This window comes from Macrotis lagotis, chromosome X (assembly GCF_037893015.1).
Source record: "Macrotis lagotis isolate mMagLag1 chromosome X, bilby.v1.9.chrom.fasta, whole genome shotgun sequence".
NCBI lineage: Eukaryota > Metazoa > Chordata > Mammalia > Peramelemorphia > Peramelidae > Macrotis > Macrotis lagotis.
Window position 1 is genome coordinate 311,245,725 of NC_133666.1, and position 16,330 is coordinate 311,262,054.

General features: G+C 37.7%; 1 protein-coding gene across 3 annotated transcripts in view; it reads left to right on the top strand.

The window, feature by feature from the left end:
* LOXHD1 (lipoxygenase homology PLAT domains 1) overlaps positions 1-16,330 on the top strand; it is a 266,512-nt gene that overhangs the window by 245,892 nt on the left and 4,290 nt on the right. For all 3 annotated transcript variants that reach the window (XM_074203499.1, XM_074203500.1, XM_074203501.1), the window contains 3 exons: positions 4,933-5,103; positions 9,690-9,819; positions 11,079-11,237. In XM_074203499.1, coding sequence (XP_074059600.1) covers positions 4,933-5,103; positions 9,690-9,819; positions 11,079-11,237 — 460 coding nt within the window. The remainder of the gene's footprint in view (positions 1-4,932; positions 5,104-9,689; positions 9,820-11,078; positions 11,238-16,330) is intronic.

The window sequence follows — 16,330 nt, forward strand, 5'->3', positions numbered from 1 at the left end:
AGTGGATAAAGCACCGGCCTTGGAGTCAGGAGTACCTGGGTTCAAATCCAGCCTCAGACACACCTAGCTGTGTGGTCTTGGGCAAGCCACTTAACCCCATTTGCCTTGAAAAAAAAACTAAAAAAAACCCCATTGCCAGACAAAATGTGGGGGTGAAAGGCAGAGAATAAGCAAATAGGAGTTAAAATCCCTGCCTTTGGGGATCCTTAGATTAAGTCTATGTGCAGAAAGTGATACTAGTATTTGGAAGGAATGTAATATAAGGAAATAAACCCAACTAGAGAGAGTCAGAGAACAAAACCTCCTTAGAAGAGATGAGTTTTGAACTCAATTTTGAAAGAGGTGAGAGATGTGGATTTGTCTAGCAAGGAATCTAAGGAGAAAGAAGAGCTTTAAGTTAAGTATTAGTGTTATCTTTATCTAAGTAGATTTCTGAAGCCATGTTAGTGATGTATGCTTTGTATATGGAAGAAACATCATTTTTTTTTAATAGAAGGTAGAACCTCCCGGTCATTTAGCTGACATCATATGGAACCTTGGAGAACTTTGTCTCCCACCTGGGACTGATTAACAGCATGGTAGAATCAGTTCTGTTTTTACTGGAATTGAAAATGAGTTGATGAGATACCCTTGCTGAGAAATTAATAATGATCAATATTTCTCAGGGCAATTTCATTTTAACCAGCATCTCTTGAAAACCAAAGGCAAACTCTACTGTAAGTTTTAAGCATGATACAAATTGAAGTGGGGGTTCAGAAGAGAAAATAAGGACTTTTCATTTAAGGTTATCTGGAGAAGGGAAAGATAATGAACCTATTTCCTAGGAACAATGAAATTATTTCTAGATATTTCTAGATTGGTCATCACTTGAAATACAGTTGTAGCTTTCTCAGGATGGTCTTAACCATGATATATCTTAGAAATTTTCCTTGTTTCTTTCAAACCTCAGCTTACATATGACTTCTATATGAGATCACTACTGATTTTCACTATCTCTCAGTGTCGTCCTTCCCCATTACCTGGTATTTATTTTGTATATATTGTTTTTATTAATATAACTGCTGTCTTCTCCAGTAGAATTCAAGTCATATTGCCCCAGAACCTCAGTGATTTTGGAAGAGAGATTGAGGTTCATGACTTTGCACAACTCTGCCTTACTTAAATCCAATTGATGCAGAAGTCAAGTCATCCTGTGATGTCACTGGTCCTCTTCAAAAAACGAAGGACAAGCACCATCATCAACAATGGAATTCAAGAGTTTTGAGGACTATGATTTTCATTCTAGTCTTCCTATCCCCTGAATGACATCAGTGCCTGTTACATAATAGGTGTTTAATAAATGTTTTAATTGATAAAATAAAAAAATAAAAGAAGGGCTTTTCTGATGAAAAAAAAAAAACCTTGCAGGCAGTCTTCTACTTGTTCTACACTTGCTTCTGGTCCCATTCTTAAATCTGAACCACTATCCTGTTAACTCAACTTGCTTAAATTCAAACTGGTCCTTTCTGTTGATGCTTTTCCTTCTCAAGATAGCCCTAATTCTCTGAGAGTCCAGTCCCTGCTCTGCTACAGGATATTGCTAGGTCACTTCTCACCTTAGGTTTTGAGTTTCTTTACCTATAAGTAGGCTCATTCAAATAGTATTTTGCTCCAGAAATCCAAGAAATCAATGGAGAGACCATCACAAAGTTGATCTTACTTGGAAGTAAAATATGCATCAGCTGATATATGGTATGATTTAGAGACACTTGGACCATGACTTCTCTATTGAAATGTCAAAAATGCTGAGAAGGGTTAATGCTTTAGGTTCTTTGCATCTTTCTTCTTAGTGAAATCTCTGAGAGCTTGCCTAGGTCTTTCTTAAAGGCCCTAAACTCTTGGGTACAAGAAGCTTCACATTATCTTAGTGGGTCTTAGTAACCCTGGAGAAAAAGGGGGAAAAGGCAAATATAGAAGGAGGGTTGAGTTCCTGAAGGGGGAATTGGAGAGAACAGAAATAAGATTTTAACCCTTTTGGTAACCCTCATTGCTTATTCTCTCCTCTATTACCAGAAGAGTTCTTTGAGAGCTGGGGATATTTCATCCTTTGTGTCACTAGTGTCTATTACGTGGTAGCTACTTAATCAGTGCTTGTTGATTGATTAACACCAAAGAGTCAGCACTGTTCCTTGGTGTTTGCCATACATTGCTTAGTCATGTCAATGAAATCATCCCTGCCTGCTTAGGACAGTGGAGGTGGAAAATATCTGAAAGTGTCTTGTCTTCTTGGGAAAGAGGATTTTTACTCAAAAGGAAGAAAACCAGGTAAAAGTCACCCAGAAAGGCCTCATTAAGAGCTGTGAGCTGAGTTGACCCTGGGGAATTAGTGGTGCAATTTCAGTTCTTTTCCAGAAGGTAGATTTTTCTTTTGTTTGAAGAGTGAGCAAATTTACTGTCAAATCAGTGTCAAAATAACTTCACCAGAGTACTCTGGCTTCCTTCTTCATTACAAAGACACACACACACACACACACACACACACACACAAACACTACTCCTGCTGATCCTTGGAAACTCTTTAAAGTTTGTCTTCTCTCCTACCTTTACACCTCCTTCTCAACCTTTAAATTTTTTATTTAAACATTTTGGGAATGTTAGTGTATGATTTATATCTGTTTGATGTTTGCTTAGAGCATGAATACTTCATCCCTTTGGCAATCTTGTGAACCTCTTCTCACAATCATGCTTTTAAATGCATAAAGTCAATTATGTAGGATTGCAAAGGAAAGAAATTGTAATGAAATGCAGTTATCAAAATATTTTTAAAACAGCTCATAGATCCTAGTTAAGTATTCTTGCCCTGGAGTAACTTCATAAGGACAGGAGTCAATGCCCTGTTTAATGTCGGTGGCCTGTAGTACCTAACAGAGTCAGCAGCATGCACATAATAAATTTTTTGTCAGAATGAGTGGACTAGGATTGATGAAAGCCATCAATCATCCCATTTTCACATTAACCAAAGGATTTTCCTTAGGGTATAAAGAGCCCAACTAGGCAGGTAGAAGGGGGAGTCAAAAGATGATTAAGTTAATCACAATAATATTCTCAAATTCAAAAATAGGTTCAAAAACAAGTGAAATTATTTGTAAATTTGGTGGGAGTTATTTTTTGGTCTCTACCACTTTTTCAGTCAACAAAAAAAGTGTATTTTGTTCGTTTTAAACCTTCAGTCAAATTGTCCTCTGTCTCTTAGGCAGAATGCCTCTTGTCAATGAGCTTTCTTGTAGGAGAGCTAGCATTCCTTTTTTGCTGACTCCCATGCTACTTTATTTTATTCTCTCCTCTATTACCAGAAGAGTTCCCTGAGAGCTGGGGATATTTCATCATTAATTCTTTAAGTTCCTGTTATTTTCTTCCATGTTCCTGCCATGTATACATTGTCCTATAACCCAAATGATTTCTCTCTATATCTTGTTGAAAGCTTCCCCTTCCCTCAAGCCCTTTCCTTTAAAATGGTACTTGAACCACCTCTTCCATGAAGTCTTCTCTGATTTTCATCTTATCCTCCCCCTTCAGTGACTCTTTCTACCTTGAATTTGGCATAAGAATCTTGTTTGGACATTACCTCTACATTGATCATTATAACTTGTATATTATTGTAACAATATAACATTATATTATTATTTTCTTCATTTCTATCCTACTCATCATAGCATGGAAGTCTGGAAGTCATCCTGGGTTTAATCTTGAAGATGTAGACAGCACAGTACAAGTTCAGGCATTTCCTACCAAGCTGGAATGGCTCTGAATAGCAACTCAGTGATGAACTGTGTGGTCCTCTGAGAACCAACCTAGTTAGTTTGGGGAGATATCACCAGAAGGTTGGTTGCAAGTGAATGAAATCTGTAGTCACAACTCTTAAAGACCCTCTTCAAAACTAGAATAGTTTGTGATTTTGATCTGTATTGGCAGAAGGAATATTTACAACAATGATATCACCCATCCTTGGTATTTGCCCTTTCTTATTCAACAAAACTATGCTTTCTTGTTTTATCTACTACTAGTCCTTGAGGGCAGGGACTGCACATTGTTTATTATTCTCTATCTCCCAGTTCCTAGATTATGTATTGCACATAGTAGGTAATTAAAAATTTCTTATTGATTGAATGAAAGAACAAATGAAAGTAAAAAAGATATATATATATATATATATATATATATATATATAGAGAGAGAGAGAGAGAGAGAGAGAGAGAGAGAGAGAGAGTATAATGAGAAAAGTAGAGCAATTATCTTTATCTTCCAAGGTTCTCAGGGACTGAGAAACCACTAGGCAGTCCAACTTATATTATAGTTCAATCAAATGTTCCTCAAACATTGTGCAATGCAAATTACAGCACTATTGACAGCCACACACTCAGGGGTCTGCAGATAGCCTTAGAGCTGTGAAAAAATTGGTCTTTTCCTCAACCATACCCAATAAATAGCAGCTGTATTTCAAATTCTGCACAATGACCTGCAAAGTTCAAAAACACTGCCTTTGTGGCTCTTCCTGAGGGGACAGTGACTGCAGGCTCTCAGCTTCAGCTAGCTCCAACAAGCAAGTTGGAAACAGCTGGCTCTGGTCACAGTCCCTACCAAAGATCACCATAGGTTTTGGATCCCAGTTCAACTTGCTTTAGGCCAGACAGATGTGCTGCTTCTGATGATTCTTAGAGACTATCTCCCCAAAGAGAGCTATGAACACTTAGAGCTAGAAGGAGTTTTAAAGTTCCTCTAATCTTCTTCCCTTGACACCCATTCTATAGATGAATAACCCAAGGCTAAGAGCAGGAATGAGCTTGCTAAAATCACACAGTTGGGAGGTGGGCCTCTGTGGATGAGAGGAGGATGGTTAAAGGGAAAAGGGGAGGAGGGTGAGTTTGACTCCCAGACCCTTTCCTGTCCCCTTAGGGATGTTTCCTGGATGGCATCTGAACTACATAGATGTGAAGGACAATTCTCGAGATGAGACATTTCACTTCCCATGTGAACGCTGGTTATCAAAGGGCGAGGAGGACAGACAGATCGTCCGAGATTTGCGCTGTTCCAACAATGAGATCCTGGAGGAGATGGAGGAAACCAGTAAGTCTAGAAGTTGGAGAAGCCTCAGGAAGAGTTGGAAAATGGGAAACTTGTTTCCTTACTTCCATGTCTCAGAGCTTCCATTCATGCTTCCTGCCCCCCACCAGCTGGCACCTAAGCAGTTTGTCCTATTAAATAGTCCCCTTGATACCTAAAAACTCCAAATGACAAATCTTTCCTCTACCCTGTTTAAAACCAACCTACTCTCTGTGCTATCCCCTTCTTCAAAATTCCAGCTGATTCATTAGATAAATTAGCCCCTGAAAGGGGGTTAGTACTCCTTTATCACAGGAACCATCAATGCCTTAACTCAAAGGCATTAATTCATAATGGTAGAAATTCAGATACCAGACCTAGGAGAGGAAAAGAAGGTTTCTGCAGGTGCCCCTGAAACCTTGTTAATTAGAAAAGGATGTTCTCTCCCTGCATGTAGTATAAGTACTGAGTTAACCTTTGGATAGTGGTAATAACCATAGGAGCTGCTCCCCAAGAGATCTTGAGACAGCCAGGAGGCATGTTCAGGGGTGGCAGTAATTTCAGGTGGTCATTGGAAGAGTTCCTTGTAGATAGACTGTGATTCAGTAGTGTTCCTCCAGTCTCTTCTTGCAGAAGTCCACTTACTCTATCTAGAGCCCTCTCAAGGGCCTCTATCACTGTTCTGTCTAGAGCAGGAACCCAAATAAGTCAACAGGGGAGCTTAGGACAGAGGACCCTGGGGATGCTAGGTAAAAGAGGTTCAAGGCTCTTTGGCTTAGAGCAGGAAATGAAAACAATTATTCAGATTTCCAATCTCATATCTTTGTTCCATTGGGATAGGGAAGTACATTTAGATTTACAAGTCAAAAGCAGAAATCATATTTCTGAGGTGGAAAAATCACTTGCGTTGCATCAACAAAGTGCCATTGACTGCTCATAGTCATGAATCATGGAAATTAAGCAAACAGCAAGAAAACACCATAGATCAGGTTAGTCTTCTCTCCAAGGACTGAGCTGGATTGTTTGGCATGAAACTATATTGGCTTTATTTTCATGTCAGGGAGCTTGGTTCCTTTCCTGAGGCAAGCAGCTGCTTCATAGCCTAGATTAGAACATCAGAACTCTATGGAATTTTAGAGATTATCTTGTTCAAGCCCTTCACTTTGCAGATGAGGAAACTGGCCTTGAGAGGGAAAAGGACTTGCTTTAGGTCACATAGAGATCTGGTGCTATGTCTGGCTCTATCATGAGAATTAGCTATATTGACATGGGTCAGCTTAATCTCTGGATCAGCTTCTTCTAAAAATCCTATCTCACAAGGTTATTATGGAAATCAAAAGTGATCATGTATATATAGGACATATGCAGTTTAAACTGTACTAATTCCTTAATGAATATTGATGGAATAAGTTTTAATAAAATACTACTAAGGAAACCACAGTAATAGATCACAAAGATCATATACTATGACTTGGTGGGATTTATAACAGGAATTCAGGACTGGTTCATTATTAGGAACACTATTAGCGTAATTGACCACACCAATAAAAACAGATCATTTGATTATCTCAATGGATGAAGAAAAATGCTCATTCCTATTGAAAATACTTGAAAAGATAGAAATAAATGAATTTTACTTTTAAGAAAAATTTTAATGATAAATCTATCAACAAATATCAGTAAGCATTATCAGGAATGGCAGTGAGCTAAAAACCTTCCCAATAAGCTCAGGGGTGAAGTAAGGATGCCCAATGATCACACTATTATTTAATATTGTACTATAAATATTAACTATTACACTAGGAGAAGAAAAAGAAATTGAAGGAATTAGAACTGGCAATGAGGAAACAAAACTATCACTCTTTGCAAGTGGTATATTTAGAGAATCCCAGAAAATCAAGTAAAAATAATAATTAAATAATAAATAATTGAAATAATCAACTTTAACAAAATTGTAGGCTATAAAATAAATTCACATAAATTATTAGCATTTCTATATATTAACAAAACCCAGCAGCAAAAGATAGAAAGAAATTTCCATTTAAAATAACTGCAGGGCAGTTAGGTGCCATAGTGGATAGAGTACCAGTCCTGGAGTCAGGACTGAGACACTTAATAATTACCTTGAGCAAATCACTTAACTCTATTGCTTTGCTAAAACCAATAAAAACAAAACAAAACAATAAAATAACTGCAGAAAATATAAAATACTTGGTAGCCCAACTGCCAGGACAAACCCAAGAAATACATGCACACAAATGCAAAACACTTTTCACACTGAAAAAGTCAGATCTAAACAATTTTGTTGTTGCTGAATCATTTCAGTCATATCCAACTCTCTGTGACCCCATTTAGAATTTTCTTGGAAAAGAGATTGAAGTAGTTTGCCATTTCCTTTTCCAGCTCATTTTACAGCTAAAGAACTAAGGCAAACAGAGTTAGGTGACTCAAGCAAGTTCACACAGTTAGTAAGTGCCTAAAGGTCAGATTTGAACTCATAAAGATAAATTCCTGGTGATTTCTCCTGTTCCCAAGCCTAAGACTCTATCCACTATGTCACCTCTCTGTGATGGACTACTATTGTGGTATGAAAAAGTGAATATACAGATGCTTTCAGAAAAACTTGTGGAGACTCATATGAACTGATACAAAGTCAAAAGAGCAGATCCAGATGGACATTGCATACAATAGCTGCAATATTGTATGATGAGCAATTGTAAAAGACTTATATATTCTCAACAATACAAAGATCCAAGAGAATTCTGGAGGACTTAGGATGAAAAATGCTATCTACCTCTGGAGAAAGCACAATAGAGTCTGGATGTAGATCAAAGTATACCTATTTTTTCTATTTTTTTCTATTTTTTGTTATTTTTTAATTTTTTGCAAGGCAATGGGGTTAAGTGACTTGCCCAAGATCACACAGCTAGGTAATTAAGTCTGAGGTCAAATTTGAACTCAGGTCCTCTTGACTCCAGGGCCAGTGCTCTATTAACTGCACTACCCAGCTGCCCCCATACCTTTTTTTTAAACCAATTTTCTTTTTACTTAATTTGTTCATTCATTCATTTTTGGTTTTTGTTTTCTTTCTCAACATGACTAATAAGGAAATAGATTTTGCATGACTACACATGTATAACCTATACCAAACTGCTGGCCTTCTGAAAAAGAAAAGGTGCAGGGAGAGAATTATTTGGGCATCAAATTTTTTAGAAATGAATGTTTAAAAATTGTTTTAAATTGCACTAAAACTTTAGGGATCCCCCTCCCCTCCCCCTCTCCCTCCCCCTCTCCCTCCCTCCCAGTAGAAAGTTCTTTGTTTCTACAAAGAGGAGAGAAATATCTGCTATGGTTATTCACAATAGTAGCAGCAGCTGGCAGTGGAAAGACCAAAGGATTTGGAACCAGGGGACCTTGGTTAGATTCCCAGCTCTGCCCTTCCCAAGCTGTGTAACCTTGGGTCAAGCTTTCCCAAGCTGTGACATCTTAGGTTAATCACTGCCTTCTCCAGGCTTCTGCATCCTCCTCTATGAAGAGAAAAGGCTAAATCTGATGATCTCTGGTTACATCCAGAAGTAACATTCAATGGTTTGATTGTTTCTTCTTTTACCAGTATCTGGACCTGGAGAAGTGAGCTGTCTAGTTAGAAAGGAAGAAAGAAAGAAAGAAAGAAAGAAAGAAAGAAAGAAAGAAAGAAAGAAAGAAAGAAAGAAAGAAAGAAAGAGATAAAGAGATAAAGAAAGAAAGAGAGAGAGATAAAGAAAGGAAGAGAGAGAAAGAGAGAGATGAAGGGAGAGAGAGAGAGAGAGAGAGAGAGAGAGAGAGAGAGAGCTGTTTTTTAAAATATATTCTTGTATATTTCTGTTGGGTCCTTATATTCTTCATCTTCTACCTACCCACCACGCTTTTTTTGATTGATATCATTATTCTATTTTCCAATGGCATGCTATGAATGTTTTTCAACATTTATCCATTTGCATATTTATGTTACCCAATTTTCTTCTACCCTCCCTTCCCATCCATCCCTTCCCCTCAGTGGCAGTCTAGTGAATGTTGCACATGTACATTTGTGTTTAATATGTTTACACATTAGTCATTTTGTGTATGAAGAATCAGGACTAAGGAAAAAAGAAAGGAAACTCTTTTTGTCTCTGTTTACCCAGTTGTCTTTCACAAGAATGATAAATGGTCACAATGATGATATGGATCTGATGTAAAGAAGATTCAACAATGCTTTCCTGGAAGCACTTTCCCCACTCCTCCCATGTCTCACCCACCTGAGTTTTCCTCACATTTCCTCCAGGCAGGTCTCTACTGCAGTTGATTTCAGATTGCCTCACTGATTCCATGGCGAAGAGATCATTACAATAAACACGATGGGAATTATTACTTAATTATCCTCTGAATCTTTAGGGGCTACTGGTTCTTTCCATTATGAATTCTATTTATAGCCTTTTAGTCCAGTAATTAATCGCAACTCCCCCACCCCCATACTCCCCCCTCCTCAGAGGTGAGGATAAGGCCAAGGAGACACGGGCTGTTCTGCCAGATTCCCACTTATGGGCAGCTGCCTCCTCTCTCCTAATGGTGGCTTTTGTCCTCTATTTCAGCTTATGAGATCGTCATAGAAACCGGCGATTCAGATACCAGGGAGAACGCCTGGATCGTTCTGGAAGGAAGAAAGGACCGATCCAAAGAATTTCTCATTGAAAACAGTCCTAGGCACAGGGTGTTTAGAAAGTAGGGTAGAACCTGGATTCGGGTGGGGACTGGAGATGGGGGAAAGAGGGGAGGGTAAATAATAGGAAAAACAGACTTAAGAACTGCCAGGCATCCTGTTTGGGGTGGAGCATGAGAGGGAGGTGGGAGGAGGGCAGCTTCCAACATCTGGTTCTGGGATACAGACTAGCAATGTGTTCAATGATCTCTTCTGGGTGTGCAACCCACTGGGCACTTAGGAGATAAAAAGAGAATAAAAAGCAAGTAACCTTCATGGAGGTGAGACCCCAGGTAGGGTAGGAGAGTGTTGGGTTTAGAGCTGAATGACCTGAGCTTAAATCCAGCCTCTGACACTCTTTAGCTACCATGCAAAAGTTACCTCTTTGCTCAGAACCTCAACATCTTTTATCTGAAAAATGGGCATGAACATACCTGAATTAACTAAGTCACAGGATTCTTGAGAAGTTCAGATGAGATAATACAGGTAAAATGATTTGCAGTCCTGAAAGCACTAATATCAGCAGCAGATAATATTATCTTTATTTCATAAGGATTTATAAAAAAAAGTATTTAATTGTATTCCCTAACATAATCCCTTATACTTGAAGAATCGTATCACCTTTATGTCTAGGATCCTCCATGTTCCATTGCCAGATTAAGTTTAAAACACAGTTTAGGTAGCATTCTGACACGTTTTTGCTTTAATGGCTTGCTCCCCATTGCCCACAGGATTAAAGCCCAGATTTCTTATTCTGTTATTCAATGCCTTTGACCCCAAGTTATATTTTTGATCTTTTCAAACCTCTAGTTTTCTACTCTCCAGTGAGATTGTGCATCCCTATATGCATGAGTTGGGTTGCTTTATTTATCCTATCCACTCCCGACCAATTCCTATCTATCAACCTAGGATACAATCCCACCTTTTTCCCTGAGCAGACCAGCCTTCAATGGTTTCCTCCCTTGCCTCCTATAAGCCCTTGCTTGCCTTTACTATTTTTTTCCAGTCTTAGCATAGACAGTACTGTATGGTTTTTGAATTATTTAATGTGTAGTAGTTTTGTGTCCCCAACTAAAATGTAATTCAAATGAGTAGATAGATTGTTTCTTACTCTTTGCATCCCCAAATGCCCAGTTTTAATGTTTTACATATGGTAAATAATATTCTTTGAATTCAATATTCAATGAAAGAATAGATAAGTAAACTAGTCAACAGGATGGATGGATGGATGGATGAACTAGGTATGGAAAGACTCATTGAAAGTATTCATTGTTTATTACAGAGGAACCACTGACAAATTTGAATTTGACAGCATCTATGTAGGGGACATAGCAGCACTTTGCTTGTGGCATATGCCCAGAGAAGGACAGAGGATGCCTCCCAGGGAGATACTGTGGCATGTGAAGACCATCACCATCACAGAGCTGGAGTTCAACAATGTGTATGTAATTTCCTGCCTTGGTCAGGAACCATATGGGACTTCCCAACTGGAAAGGTGCAGACTCCTAAGGTGGCTTGGAATCTTCTGCCTCATTTGGCTGTGGGCAAAGCAGGGTTGGTGTCAATAGGCACAACTTTGAGAAGTTGGATGAAGGAAGAACCAGGTCATCAAGGACATATTCTATGAGGGCCCTGGGGAACAGGGAAGCTACTGAAGGAAAACCAAGGAAATATACCAAAAGATATCATCAAGTCATAGAACATCATAAATTATTCTCTCCAAACTTCTATCTAATTACTGAAATCTTCTGACAAAATGTCAAGTCCTGCTTGAGCATGTCCAAGCTCCAAAGGCAATCTCTACCATTTTTTGACTGCTCTGATTATTAGAAATTCTTTCTTATAACTGGATCGGTCTGACTCTTTGTCACTTTCACCTTCTCTTCCTAGTTTTATCCTTTGGATTACTGAAAACAAGTTTGTTGTCCCTTTTGCCACATGAGACAACCCTATAGATATTTGAAGAGAAGTATTAGGTGCTCCACCCCCAGTTTTCTCTTCTTCATCTAAATATCTTTCAAGCATTCTTCTCATTACAGGGTTTTTCAGACCTATCATTTATTTAGTCACTTATCTCTTGATTCATAATTCATCTTGTTATTTTTATTATTTAAATAATAGGGTTCAGATGTGTTATCCTAATACAGATATAGGATAAGCAGCACCCTCATTCTGGACACTATGCCCTTGCTAATGTAACCTTCTATTTAGATGATAAATTCCTTGAGAGCAGAGATTATCATAGATAACACTGTATTCATGGTGCTGGGCAAACAAGAGGCACTTGAACATTTGACCTGAATGGAGTTAAAAGGTCATATTATCTTATGAGGTAGACATATCATATTAAAATATATGGAACTTTGTAGTCTGATGATAACCTTAAATGTTTCTACATGAACCATTGTTAAGGCAACTCTATCTTGATTACCTTTATACTGAGAAGCCACATAGCATAGTCAATAGAGAGGTGGACTTGAAGCCAGGAAGACTTGGTCTACAGTACTGCCTCTGACAGAAAATGCCATGCTATGTGACCCTGGGTAAGTCATGTAACTCCTCCTATTAGGCACTTATTGGCACTTAGTACAATGTTAGCACCAAATGGGTACTTCATAAATGTTTATTGATTAAATGATTGATTGACTTGCATTGATGTAGTGGGTTTTCTCACCCAAGAGTTCCTGGTATCAGTAAAATCACAGATCTAGTCCCCATATCTATTTTTTTACTCTACCCAAATGGACTTGAATAGTTTTGTGGCATATTTGTTGTTAGTTTTAACTCATCGTTCCACTTTATTGAGAGCTTTAAGCCTTGAGTTCTAGCTGCATTAGGTAGAAAAATGTATTATCCTATAAAGTCAATAAGAAAACCATTTATTCCTTCATTTAAATTGATGATTAAAAAGAACATAAGTAGGATGGCATCCTTTTACAGATTGCCAGAACCTTCTCTACAGATTGACATTCATCCACTAATAATAAATACATAATTCACTCTCTAAACCAACTCTGAATCCTCCTAACCCTACTTTCATGTAATTCATACTCTCCATCTTATCCACAAAGCTATCATGGAAGACCTTAGAACATGTCCCACTAAAACCAAAAGCACTGGAATTGGCATCTTAAGAAGCCTGACTTCAAATCCTGCCTCAGATCTTTACAAGTTGTGTGACACTTCTGGAGTGCTGTTTTCCTTATCTATAAAAATGGGGATAATAGCCCCTACCTCACAAGATTGTCTTGAGGATCAAATAAGAGAGTATCTCTAAAGTGATTTCAAAACCTTAACTGTATAAATGTCAGTTTCTATTATTTTTATATTCTATAATAATAATTCCCATCTACAAGTTTAATTCAATTCAGTTAACACTGATTTCAGTTCCTACTACATAAAACTACTGTTTTAGACACAATCTAGTAATTCAATTAAAAACTCAAAGGAGTTTAGCTTGGCAGTGACTTTTTTCTTCTATGGGAACTAAGCTACCTCCTGATTATTTTTCTGTTTAATGACCTCTTCTAGAATTTTACTTAGGATTGAATTCAAGTTCAATGACCCAGTTTCCTAAAATGGACCCTCCTCACCTTTTTCAAAATAGATATGACAATATTATGAATGGCATTCCCATTCTCCTATCATCTCCCTCCTGTTTTCTATAGTTCTTCAGAACTCATCCAGCTCTTCCTATATTAAATGAATTAACTTCATTAAGATTTGGACTAATTTATGAGGTGCTCTCTTAATAGATCTTTATCTTAATAATAATGATATTGGGCATATATAGTGCTTTAAAGTTTACAAAGTCCTTTACAGAGGCAACATAATTTATTGGATTGAGGGCAGAAGTCCAATCTATTTGGGTTTAGGACCCCTATCAGAGGATACCTTATGTATGCCATTTGACCTCTTAAGACCTCAAGCAATGCAAAGACTATTACTTTCCCACCTTCATTGGTGAAGGACATTTTCCTTACTGGGGAGCTCCTTTTTGCCAATGAGGTCACAAATCTGGATTCCCCCACCAAAAAGCACCTTAAATGCATTTTTAAGAAAAGCATTTCTTATATGCCAAGACCTGGGGTTAACTCTGGGCAAACAAATTCAAGCAAAAAGAAAAAAACAATCTCTGTTCACAAAGAGCTTAGCACTTTGGGTAAGGTGGGAGGGAGAAGTTCAAGGGCTAAGCCCATAAGAAGCAATTAAGGCTGGCATGGATTCCTCCAATGGAAGTTCCAGGAAAGAACTCAACAATTAAAGGAGGAAGCCATGGGAGCATTATCTCATTTAAGTATCACAACAATTCTATGAAGTGTTATTATCCCCATTTTGTAAATGAAGAAACTGAGGGCCAGAAACGTTTGAGTGATTTTCTCATGGTCACACAACTATAACTATTAGCGGAGGGATTTGAATCCAAGTCTTTCTAACTCCAAGTCTAGGATTCTTACCACAACTAAGCACTGCCTTTCAATTAAGGAAGAAGCACTGCCTCATTCCTTTACTTTGGGCTTCAATTTATAGGAAAAAATAGATTTAGAGGCTTAAGGGACCTCAGAAATCATCTAGTCTGACTCCATCATTTTGTAGGGGAGAAACCTTGGGTAGAGAGTGGTTGTGACTATTAAAGGTCACAGAGCTAGCTCTTTCTACTATCCTATATCACAATGACTCTCAAATTCCTCTTCACCAAGACAATAATCCCAGTGTTTTCTGCTTTGTTCAGATTTCACTTGGAGAATTAAGTCTGGCTTTGAAAGTCTCCTATAAAGGAAGATATTGAGAAGATGGAAAGTGCCCAGAGAAAAATGCATAAGGAATGGTTGTACTGTTGTTTAAGAACTATATACTGTCTTAGAAAGAACTGCTCACTTGTAGTTGAAGCCAAAAGAGCTACACCATGTCAGATAAGAACCTGCCTGGAACATTTGACACAATGGTCTTTTGGTTCAGGAAGACCAACCCCATTCCATACCTCTTAATGCCAGGATATCTGATATGGATATGTTAACCAAGAACAATGAGCACTGTGGGTCAAACTCTAGAAAGGGAACTGGGAGGGGTATCCTTTCAATTCTAAGGCCATAGCTCTATAGATCCATAAGGAGAAGGACTAGAAAGAGTGGGACACCCAAAGGAAGACTATCCCTTGGTTATTCTTTTTTTTTTTCATTTATTTAAGGCAATGGGGTTAAGAGTGGCTTGCCCAAGGTCACACAGCTAGGCAATTATTAAGTGTCTGGGGTCAAATTTGAACTCAGGTCCTCCTGACTCCAAGGCTGGTACTCTATCTGCTGCACCACCTAGCTGCCCCCTCCCCTGGTTATTCTTAATTCAGAGATTGGGAAGCAAATACTAACTTTGCCAGAAGACAGAGGGGATAAGGTAATAGAAGCCCATGAACAGACCAGAAGAATTGATTTTGAACTCTTTTTGAAGTTAGGTCCATGAGTTAGAAAGACAAATGAGAAAATAGCATTCTTTTCTGATGGTCTTAAGTTTCCCCATTTTCAGCAAAGTGAAAAGTTACTTTGCTATAATGTTTTAGAATATATAGGTTCTTTGTCTTTTTAGCCAATTATCTTTAGAAATTGACCAAGTAGTGATCTTGTTGGATCAAATAATTCTTTGGACAGAATTCTAGATTGCTCTCCAAAATGATTAGATCAGTTCACAATTTCACCAACAGTGAATTGATGTTCCAATTATTCCACATTCCCCCCCCACAACATTTGTCACTTTTCCCTTCTATTGTATTAGCCAATATGGTAGGTCTAAAATGATATGTCAAGGTTGTTTTAAATTGCAATTCTTAATGAATGATGATTTACAGCATTTTTTTCATATGACTATTAATTGCTTTGATTTCTTCAGTGGAAAACTGCCTGTTCATATCCTTTGACCATTTATCAACTGACTTTATTTTATTTTATTTATTTAATTCATTGGGGTTAAGTGACTTGCCCAAGGTCACACAACTATATAATTATTAAGTATCTGTGAGATCAAATTTGAACTCAGGTCCTCCTGACTCCAGGGCCAATGCTCTATCCACTGTGCCACCTAGCTCCCCCTTCTTCAGTGGAAAACTGCCTGTTCATATCCTTTGACCATTTATCAATTGGGGGAATGACTTGTATTCTTATGGATTTGACAAAGTTTTTATATATTTTAGATATTAGACCTTTATATGATAAACTGTCTACAGAAAATTTTTTCCAATTTTCTGCTTCTAATCTTACTACATTTGTTTTATTTGTACAAAACTTTTTAAATGTAATGTAATTGAAATTGTTCATTTTACACCTAACTTTACTATCTCTTCTTTATTTATAAAACTACCCATAAGTCTGATAAATAATATCTAAATTTCTTGTAAAATCTCTGTTTATGTCTAGATCCTACTTCTGCATGTACTAGGTGCATGATTTTGGGGAAATGTTTTTATCCTCTTTGAATATCCTTCATTTCCTCCTATCTCTCATAGGAAAGAAATATTAGTGCAGATTTCTCAGACATCTCCAGAGA